General features: G+C 39.8%; 1 protein-coding gene across 1 annotated transcript in view; it reads left to right on the top strand.

Moving 5' to 3' along the window:
- Positions 1 to 1,075: 1,075 nt before the first annotated feature.
- ctsc (cathepsin C) overlaps positions 1,076 to 11,289 on the top strand; it is a gene marked incomplete at its 5' end in the record, with an annotated part of 13,137 nt that continues 2,923 nt past the window's right edge. Inside the window, 7 exon segments of the mRNA XM_014008004.1 lie at positions 1,076 to 1,560; positions 1,770 to 1,915; positions 2,476 to 2,630; positions 3,244 to 3,399; positions 3,548 to 3,666; positions 9,908 to 10,039; positions 10,384 to 10,616. Coding sequence (XP_013863458.1) covers positions 1,401 to 1,560; positions 1,770 to 1,915; positions 2,476 to 2,630; positions 3,244 to 3,399; positions 3,548 to 3,666; positions 9,908 to 10,039; positions 10,384 to 10,616 — 1,101 coding nt within the window.

Here is an 11,289-nt window from a genome sequence, read left to right as displayed (position 1 = left end):
GGGCAAAAGCCTTGTCGCCCACCTTTCAGCAGCGGGTGAAAAAACAATTTTCACACTTCACATACGGTGACTCACACAGCAGACACAAACGCTTCCTGTGGCACCGACATGTGTAGCGTTGCATAGCTAATTCTGCCAACTTTAAGACATGCTGGGACACATCTGGACACTCATTAAGAACATTTTCAGCTGCACTAATTTTAAATCCTTGTTGTCATTCTCTGAATCTTTATTTATTACCAGGCAGAAAATGTTTTCAATACTTCCATAAAACCTTCTGAAAGCACAAACACCTCTATCCCATCAATTCAGTCACACATGGCTACTGACATGTGAAAATAATGACATGGAAGGGTTCTTAGTACATGGTACAGCATCATTTTTGTGTTACCACAACTTTTGCATTGTTGTCCTTGCATTACAAATGTATTATAATTTTATACTTTCTGACATTTGAAGGAAATAGCATTTAAGGTTGACAGGTATGGTGAAATTTTCTTTTTCAGCTATGTTTAAAATTCCATTCCTCCTATCCTCAACAAACATTTCAGTTCTAAAACAGAATATTTAATTTCTCCCCCATCATTTTCCCCTTAAAAAAAAAAATATATATATATATATATATACATTTTCCTCACAGATAATCTGAAATGCAATTGAATAATATAATTTAAATAATAATAATAAAATCCACAGTCTTGATTCTAGCATAAGTTTCAATGTAGATGTCCTAAAATAAAAATAACTATCCTAGATGTTTCAAATAATTTTACATAAAAAAATGATTAAACGTTCAGAGAATAACGCATTCAAAATGTCTATTTTGGATATCCAGATCTTTTTTCTTGTCATCAGAAGTTCCATTGGTTTATGATCTTCCACCAGCTTCTTCTGTTTTTGTGTCACACGTCTGTCTGTGTGGTCATATGACAAGAAAATGTTTATAAAAGGATGGAGAAACAAAGAGAAACTGTTAGCAAGAGGTGAATTAGACTGTGGCTTCCTGTTTGTTGATTTAGCGCATGTGTGGGCAATTTACAAGGTAGTTAGAGCGCAAACATATCACTTAGTGGGCCACTCTTAAACCTATGTTATGAGGCTATAATTAAATATGTAACTTTGAAGTACAAGTTTGCTTGGCTGCTTTATTTGTTATCTAATCTGATAGCCTGTAGTGCGCATGCGCGACGAGGCATCAATTTGCAGGGAACTATCTTGCCGTGACAAGTTAAATTCTGAACAATCAACTTTCGTTTTGTCAGTATTTGTTAACAGAGCGACTGTCTGGTTGTAGCTGCGTAGTTTGCAGATATTAGTTGCATCTCACCGTTGTTCTGTGGAGTTTTTGTGTGTTTGTAGGGGGGAGGCAGCCAGTTAGCTTAGCAGCGAATAGAATAGAGATGCGCTTCAGCGGCGTTGTTGTGTGTGTGTTCCTGCTTTGGGTTGAGGGGTCTTGGGGTGACACACCAGCCAACTGCACCTATGAGGACCTGCTGGGAACATGGGTCTTCCAGGTGTCCAAGGGGGGACACGACAAGACCGTCAACTGCTCGGCTGAAGGTAAAACCAGCAGGCACACGTGGCTGATGACAAAGAAATAAAAAAAGTAACAAATGTAGTTGTCATGTGATATGTCGGAGCCTGTTTTCAGCTGAAGTTTGACTCATAGTTAAGTGCTACTTTATTGTCTTCTTCTCTCATGTGAAACAGAAACAACACTTCTAGATCAAGCACGGGGTATAACATGTTAATATGTGTTTTCTCCTCAGCCACAGGGGAGAGCACAGTGACTGTGACCCTGGAAAAGCTGTCTGTGTCCAAAGACGAGGTGGGAAACACCGGCTTCTTCACCCTCATCTACAACCAGGGCTTTGAGGTGGTCATCAGTGGCTACAAATGGTTCGCCTTCTTCAAGGTAAGAGTTAAAAGGCCTCTGTAGTTTGAAGCTTTAATACAACAAAAACATACCATCCTCTTTGATGTAGCTCAGCTGATCTCAGCACAATCAGATCTGTCATTTATTAACTCACAAGCTGGTGGAGGAAAACAGCTCGTAGGTTAAAACTAACGTCATTTGCTATAAGTTATTAATCATTCAATGGTTTCACTATTTCTCATTTCCTCCTCCTTCATATGGCGTCTGCAAAATATGCTCTCTTTAGGTGCAGGAGTTCATTTTCACGTGATGCCGAGTTAAGGGAAGTGGAACAGACATTTTGTTCTTCCACGTGCATTCAGGGCTATTCTTGTCTGATTCAACTTCCTCGTTATCTGATTCTTATGAAAATTATATTTTGATCTATTTGTCGGTTCAGCCCTGAGCAGAAAGAATCGCAGAATTCCTTTTGACAACGAAAAAAGCACAATGAACACCTGAGTGCTTTACTGAAAGAAACGACACCTGTTCAACAGTATTTAAAATATTTGCGTTTAGGATGAAAACTAATTAAAATAGTGCTTTTCTGACACTTTCAGTACAAGCAGGAAGGCTCCAAAGTCACCAGTTATTGCGACCAGACCCTGCCGGGCTGGGTCCATGACGTTCTGGGACAGAACTGGGCCTGTTTTGTGGGGAAAAAGGTCGATCCGGTGCCACCCAGGACAGATGACAAACCAGTCTTCAGCAGTGGGTATGGATTTGAATCATGAGTTCTTTCTTCTTCTTTTTTTTTCTTTTTGTCAAAATAACAATTGCAATCTAACCTCACCCCCATGATGTTTTAGAAAAAAAAAAAGCTACAGGATGAATTTGCATATTTGCATCCAATGAACCAGAGATGAATGCAGTTATTGAGCAGGTGGTGCAAATGAACACATTTTCTGATGGCGTTCAGCTGCTTCCTGCATCTGGCCAATCTTGTTGGACTCAAGCCAGTTTATTAAGTGGCATATTTCTGGTTTGTAGGCAATGCGACTCGATTTTTGATTTAAATGGTTCCATAAAACCAACAATTTGATTTAAAAAAAAAATTAGATTATTTTCATTAACTCTAATTTTGCCATTTATTTGAGCAGTTTCTTTTAAATTCAATTCTTAGCATTAAATGTTTTGCTGGAATACAGGAAAAAATAGGTGGTTTATATAGATTTTTTAAAACGTTCAGCTGCAGGTTCAACCGTCAGGCATGTATTTTATAATCTGTACCTATTACCCTCTGCTTGTTTGTTTTCACTGTTTTCACTGGTTGTTTAGCCCCTACTTTAACGTCTCCATCATCTGTTGCATTATTTCCTGCCCCCCAGGCTGCTCCACAAGCCGTACAAACACAACCTGGACTTCATTGATTTGATCAACTCCGTTCAGGCGTCCTGGAAGGCCATGCCGTATCCAGAGCACGAGACGTTCACTTTACAGGAGCTGCTTCACCGGGCAGGAGGGCCCGCCTCCCGCATCCCTGTGTGAGGATTCACTCCCATTTTTCATTTTATACCAGGTGTTGTTTGTGTTTGTAAAAAACAATTTAGTGTGATTAAAAGATATTATTTATTTTATTTATTTATTTATTTATTTATTTATTTATTTATTTATTTATTTTCCCTCTTTTAGGCGTGCTCGTCCCATGTCTGTGAGTGCCGATTTAGCCAAGATGGCTGCAGCTCTGCCTGAGAAGTGGGATTGGAGGAATGTGAACGGTGTTAACTTTGTCAGCCCCGTGAGAAATCAAGGTGACTTTTAATTTTCCGTCCGTTACAAACTGCAAACACGATATTTTTACAATTGAACAAAATCCTGTCATTCAGAAGAAAAAAAAAACCTGTGTTAGAGGGGAAGATGGTGGCTGTATTGTAATTGTAATCGTGTTCCACTTGACGAGAGGTGTAAGGGGTAGAATTTACTTCCAGGCTTAGAGGCAGACAGATCTTCAGCTTTACGATTAACCAGCTGTTGGGAAACTCGTCGCAGAGCAGCGGCAGCTCACCTCCTCCGCTCTTGGCACGTCTGGGTCTGCTTGCTGCTCTCCCCGTGTTTTCTGCACGGTCTAGTGTGTGAGTGAAGAGATTATGCGGGCTGAGCACTCTTGAGTGTCTGAGAGGGTCTCTGTAGGGTGGGCTTTAAGAGTCTGGAGAGAGCAGAAGTGGTTCAGTCGAAGCCCTCTAAGCCACTGAGCAGGGTCCTAGGGCTTATTTTTCCGTAACGTTATGAGTCAAGTGGACTTCTTTCCTTTTTTTTAAGTTCTGCTGCTGTTCACAATACTTGGTTGGAGGGAGAAAAGAAAACTGTGTTCTGGTTGGTCTTAGTAAAGAGTATCTGTAGAATCAGAGCTCCTTTATTAATATTTTTAATGTACCTCAGATGCAGAAAGAGAATCTGTAAAACTACATAATTTTTGTTTACTGTATGCACCATATAAAATACAGTGTTTACTTATTGGTTATGTTTTCAATGAACAGTTTTTTTGTAGTTTAAGATAAACAAGTATTAGACTAGATGAAGGTTCTACAACCTTAATGTTTTAAAGAACCATTTTTAGCATCTTCTAAATAATTTATATAACACCTTGAAATCTGTTTGACTCTTAGAAACCTACTACTTCTGCATATGTATAGATAAAAATGTGTTGTATTGACTCATCATGATAAAAGACTAAATTGTTTTGTGAATCGTATCAGTTTTTACTGCTCATGTGTCTCTAATGAATCCAGTTGTTGACGTTGTCCAAATTCAGGGTCTGTGTCCTTTGAAGGACCCGGTCTACCCGGTCAATGTGAGCTAATAACTGGCTTTCTACTCATTGCTTTACTTTAAAACTGAACACCTGCGTCTCGCTTTGCCCACCATTACAAGCAAAAATATCTCACGGTCGGCCTGCAATGCATCGTGGGATAGGGTGGGCTGAGAAGGATGCATTAAGGAGGATGCAATTGTGGATCGCAATTAGGGAAGCTTTCAAATTTGGACAGACTTTGGCACAGCGCAGTGACGTAATCTGCGTTCATATTCAGCCGTGGAAGGATGCAGCCCCTGAATTTAGACACAACTGTTGATAGGTCTAAGAGATGGCAGATGTTTGGTAGGGAGGGTGAACGGTTCTGTGGTGATGGTAGGGATGGGTATTGAATTCGATAGTTTTTTATGTACAGACCGAATTCTGTCGGTACTGCTGAGAACCTATTCACGTAACATCAAACGGTACCATGTTTCGGTACCTAAACGCATCATTGCGACTGTATTGGCGTAAGAGTGGTGAGTTTTCCATGCTTGTCCTGAACACAGCATCGCGCAAGAGCATAATGACGTCAGCGGCCGCTGGTTCAGTAAACAGAGCTCGGTCTGAACGTAGCTTGAAAGTGAGCTTTGCAGCTCCTAAACTTGCTGAACAGACCGCCTCTGAATTATCTGGTGGATTAATTATCTTGTGAACACAACGTTCACTTGCTCAAAGTAAATAAAGTACCACCACTTTCTTTATTTCATCCACCATTAAACAGAGACCGACAGAGGAAAACAACAGAGGGGCTTCCCGACAGTCAGAACTCATCTGACCTGAAAGAGCACAAGCAGCCAGCTTAAAGCTTTGGACGCATTTTGGATGCACAAAATGTAGCTTGAATACCTTTTTATTTATTTTAACTCAATCCTCTCTTGCTTATTTGATTTAAACTTATTTGCCTTCCATGGACCTCCATCACACAATTTTTCTAGCTGGGAAATGACATCAATAGAAACACGTGGAGCTGGATTTTAATTTGTGCAGTAAGACAAAACAGTCTTGTTGTTTTCAAGAGTTTTCACTTTAAAGAAATAAGTAACACAATTGATGTTACAATACATAGAGTTGGATGTTGTCTTGATATTTGTTAATTTTATATACTGAGAAATATGTTAAAAAATTTATTATTAAAAAAACAACACACACAAAGTACCAAAAATTGGTACCGTTAAGTACCGATACCGATTCCCAGGTACCGGATATTGACACCGAATCGATTCAAATGTCAAAGGTACCCATCCCTAAGTGATAGTTAGCTTGGCGAGGTGAGTAAAGCATGATGGCCCACCAGGCCTCCAATATACTGGGAGAAAACACTGTATTGTATTGAGATATGCATAATATCAGCCACCAAGCAAAGATGCACAGTTGCCCAGCCTATTTGTATCATTGTACTTCTTAAATTTTAAGCTGGACTAAAGCATAAATGGGCGGCACGTTGGCTCAGTTGGTAGAGCTGATGCCTCTCAGCAAGAAGGTCACCGGTTCAAATCCCGGTCCGGGGACCTTTCTGGGTAGAGTTTGCATGTTCTCTCCATGCATGCGTGGGTTCTCTCCGGGTACTCCGGCTTCCTCCCACAGACCAAAAACATGACTGTTAGGTTAATTGATAACTCTAAATTGTCCCTAGGTGTGAGTGAGAGAGTGAATGGTTGTTTGTCTCGTTTGTCTCTATGTGTGGCCCTGTGATGGACTTGCGACCTGTCCAGGGTGTACCCCGCCCCTCGCACTGTGACTGCTGGATATGGGCACCAGTGACCCACGTGACCCTGAAAAGGAAGAAGCGTGTACAGAAAATGGATGGATAAAGCATAAATGTATTTTACATTTTTGTCTGTTAAATATCTGAAGCTATTCTCACACATCTGCAAGGTTTGTAGATTTTTGCACATGCAGAAAATCAGTATGAGAGAAACGGAGCGAGCAGAGGGCTTCTTGTGTTGATATGTAAAATCCAGCTACACGGTAGTATCTCAGATACTGCGAGTGATTTGTGCAAACTGACAACGGCTGTTTGTACAATCTCTCCTTATCTTGTTCAAAATTTCATATAGGCGCAACATTGTATCTGGTGTTGACATCAAAACAACATTCATAAATACCGATGAACAGAAAGGATCATCCATCTTTTTATCTTTTTCCGTGTGCTGTAAACAAAGCAGCCGTTTCCACTGTGCACTCTGCATCATAAACCTGCCTCCTGTTTGCTCTGAATAAAAGCCACTCTGGAGTCTTTCTTCAAGCAGGAAATCTTCACTGTGTAGCAGCAGCGGAGGAAGGATGTCTGGATTGTTTTTACATTCTTCCAAATTTATATTTATATATTTTTAAGAACATTATTAGGTTTGGTGGAAGATATGAGTATGTCTATATTGAGATCAACCAAAAATGTTATCTCTGCACAATCCAGCATATGTAGTGTGTTACTGACTGACTTCCTTACTGTGTTTTTATATTTCTCCACCACTTTCTGTCAGATATTGCTTCCTCTGCTTATAAAACTCTGATGTCTGTCTTTTAAAACTCCTTGACAGTTTTTCACCTTGGGGCTAACAGTCTTTGTAAATAACTTATCTTAACAATCTTACCTTTTCTTTTTTTTTAAAGGGAAATGTTTAAAGAGTTTCCTAGAATTTCATCATCAACTTTCTGTACTGGAAACTTTTATGACAGCAGCTCAGATATGATTAGGTTTGTCTGAGTCTGATGAGCAGGCCTGGAGGAGGGCTCTCAATGAGTATATCCACGGCTTGAAGAAGTAAAAATCTGATGTACTCTTGATAAATAAGTTTAACAGGAGAGGAGGAATTTGTTGTTTCAATAATCAGGAGTAAAACAAGCAGCTGTCTTTTTTGTTAACTTTTATTTTCTGCTGCTGAAAGATAAATGCAGAAATGTAATATTGTAGTATAACTTACTGCTGTATTTAGTGCATGGATCATGTCCCTCCTACGGGCATTTTAGCAGGAAAGACCTCAAGTTGTTTAAAACTAGGAGAGTCCTGATACCAGTTTTTCTCAGAGTATGCGTACTTCAGCTTAGGTAGCTGACAAACTTTCACTTGAAATGTAAACAGTAACACATTGAATGGAGTATCAATGCTAGAATTGATATTGATTCCAGGTATCAGGGCACTTTGTACAAATACAATACTTTAAAAATGCTGGTACTGGTAACTAATTTAAACACAAACATGTAAAGGCAAATCTGATTTATTGGGTTTGTACTCAGCTGATTTTCTATTCTGTATCCATCATGTCCATTTTTTTCTTTTTAGGAAACTATCTGCTAAAACATAGAAAAGAGCATGAAAGGCACTCCTGACAAAGTTGAGTATTTGATATTAAGTAGTCATCAGGCCCTGAAACTGCTGTAACTGTGTCATGTGGATAAAATATGACACCTTTAAACCAGGGCCATTCAACTAAATTGCTCCGGGGGCCACAGTTACTGCAGGTCAACAGCTCAGGGGCTGAACATCTAGCAATTAAAGTTATGTAAATAAAACAAGTATTACAAAGTTCTGTTTCCTTTGAAATAGTTTATTTTGTTGCACTTAAGGGCTGGGCGGTATGACCTCAAATTCATATCACAGTATAAATTGAACCCCTTCATGGTAACGGTATATATCGCGGTAGAAAATTATCATAAAAAGTTAAGATAATGTAATTTTTAGAGCATTTTTAATAGAAAACTGTAATCTTAATTAAACCAGCATTTTTGCTTTAATATCTGCCTGCCAAACAATGAACTTCTGCCTGCTGAACTTATCAGCTGCTGCTCTGCTGCGCACTCATCTTCATCATCATCATCATCAGAGCGGAAGCCGACTTTACATTAGCAAGATGGATTTACGACTGAATGAACGTCCACGTCTTTTTTTTTTTTATATAACCTCTGTGGGTAACAATACATAAACATTTTTTTCTCCGACAACTGGGTGTGAAAAACTACAGTTGTTAAAGCTTCGCTCTGCGCGACGTGCAGGGAGAGGAGAAGGGGGTGGGGGTGATCACGCGACACGACGTAACGTTTCTACAGCGGGAGGAGGAAATTTGGAGGATTTTTTCTCTATGTATGTGTTTTAAAATGCTAGAATTTCTTCATTATATTTCAAACTCCTGCTCAGTTGTCTCTGCACTCGTAGCCCTGTTGACACAGGTGCGATGATGTAATGACGATATGATGGTAGAGTATAAATTTCTACCGTAGGCCAACTTAATACAGTTTCTACCGTCTATACCGTGCAGCCCTATGCACAACATACAGAACACTATAAAAGTAGTGATAATTAAACAATATCAAAAACAAAAAGAACGCATTATCCCTCCTGTCTGACACAAATATAATTTTAACATCCCTGACTTGCTAATTTTATTTTCAATTTCAAAGCTTTATCTTCAAATGCTTGTAATTTTAACTGTCTCGGTTGTTCATAGAAATGGTTTTACGAGCTTCTAGTCAAGATTCTGATGTTTCTGTAGATACTTAACATGTCTATATTTAACTAAAAGAACTTATTTTAATTAAAGTAGAAAACCGGGGCTTTGGGCTTAAGAGATGAATGAATCAATTGGCAGGCCGAATTTTGGTCACTTGCAGGCCGGATGTGGCCCGCAGGCCGCCTGTTGAATAGCCCTGCCTTAAACCGTCACATAAACTGAAACGAAACATTAATGGTTGAACCTCACATCTAGTTTAACGCTTAGATAAATTAAAAGACCTCATTGTTTATAGAAAGCACAACGTTTTGGACCTAAATAAACTCCCATGTGTCTCACTTTGAGTCATTACCACAATTAAATCAACCTCTGCATGTTTGAGCTCTGTAGAGTATTTATTAGGAACCTGGTGCCTGAGACTAAATGTGCTCATTACTTTCTTTAACCTGTGTCTGTCTGTGTCTTGCTCTATTGTTATGCATTGCCTGTGGTGGATAGGTAAATTGTGGCAGGAGAATTACTGAAATGTGCTAAATGCTGCATTCATAGAGAAACATCCTAAAGTGTCCAAAACTGCTCGTCTTTTAATCTTCTGTTTCATTTGGGTTGTTTTGATTTTGCAGATTTAGGTGCAGCGTTTCTGAACATCGTCATTCATTTAAACCTTTTAAAAATAATTAGCACTGATTTTAGTTGACTCTAACAGTCAATAAATTCAAAGTCTTGCTAAATTGTGATTTGTCATCATTTCAGCCTCATGTGGTAGCTGCTACTCTTTCGCCACGATGGGAATGCTGGAAGCCCGTGTTCGAATCCTCACAAACAACACTGATACTCCCATCCTCAGCCCACAACAAGTGGTCTCCTGTTCTGAATACTCTCAAGGTAAATTACTACTCTGAAAACCCTGTTTTATTGAATCCTGCAGTAGTAAGGACATGGTATTACAGGTATGAATAGCTGTGAAGAAATTATATTCTCAAAATATCCATACTGTATTGGAGGATATTCCTGACAAAATGTTGTTTGTGTATGAAAGAAAACCCAAAACAAGAATGATTCAAGTGGTTTTCAGTATTTTTGTCCTTTCAGCTTTTTGATAAATGCTCTGAATTACACATTCCCGCACAAATAAGTACCAAAAAATAAAGCTTGGACGAAGTTTTCTCTTATAAAAAATAGTTTTGCATAAAAACCTGAACTTTGCTCTCCTTTTTCTCCATTTTAAGGTTGTGATGGAGGCTTCCCGTACCTGATTGGGAAATACACTCAGGATTTTGGTGTCGTGGAGGAGTCATGCTTTCCGTACACCGGCAAGGACTCTCCATGTGGCGTTGCTGAAGACTGCCTCCGAAGATACACGGCAGAGTACGGCTACGTGGGCGGATTTTATGGAGGCTGCAGTGAGATGGCCATGATGTTGGAACTGGTCAAGAATGGACCTATGGCAGTCGCTTTTGAGGTACTGCACTCGTTTTTTTCTGCTGTTTTGTATTTGTTGTTTTCACTGAATAGGTGAAGACTTTGATGTGTGTGGACATAACAGAAATCCTTTCTAGACGTGTCTTATTGATCAGTCTGTGACTGACTGGACTGTAAAAGACCATCCTGGAATAGTTGAAGGTTTTTCTCTATTCCCCTCTAAAAGAAATCTCAAGGCTTTAAGGAAACAACACATTATTACTGAATGGCTGTAAGGTAGCTCGGTGGTCAGTGATTACTTGCATCCCTGAGGGTGCCGGTTTGAGCCCACATTGTGTCAAGAAGGACATCTGGCATAAAACAATTGCCAATCTTTTTTTCTGCATTCACTGTTGCAACTCCTGAAGAAAGGAGCAGCTGAAAGAAAAACAACACTGAATGGCTCTAATGCATCCTGGTAGGGTTTCAGGGACGGTCGGTATGAGATTGTAAAGGTACGATAACCTTGAACAAAAATATTGACAATATCCATCCATCCATCCATTTTCTTCCGCCTATCCGGGGTCGGGTCGCGGGGGCAGCAGCTTCAGAAGGGAGGCCCAGACCTCCCTCTCCCCAGCCACTTCTTCTAGCTCCTCCGGGAGAACCCCAAGGCCTTCCCAGGCCAGCCGTAAGACATAGTCCCTCCAACGTGTCCTGGGTCTTCCTCGGGG

This window comes from Austrofundulus limnaeus, unplaced genomic scaffold (genome assembly GCF_001266775.1).
Source record: "Austrofundulus limnaeus strain Quisiro unplaced genomic scaffold, Austrofundulus_limnaeus-1.0 Scaffold46, whole genome shotgun sequence".
Lineage (NCBI taxonomy): Eukaryota > Metazoa > Chordata > Actinopteri > Cyprinodontiformes > Rivulidae > Austrofundulus > Austrofundulus limnaeus.
The sequence above is the reverse complement of the archived record's forward strand: the minus strand, read 5'-3'. Positions and strand labels throughout refer to the sequence as shown.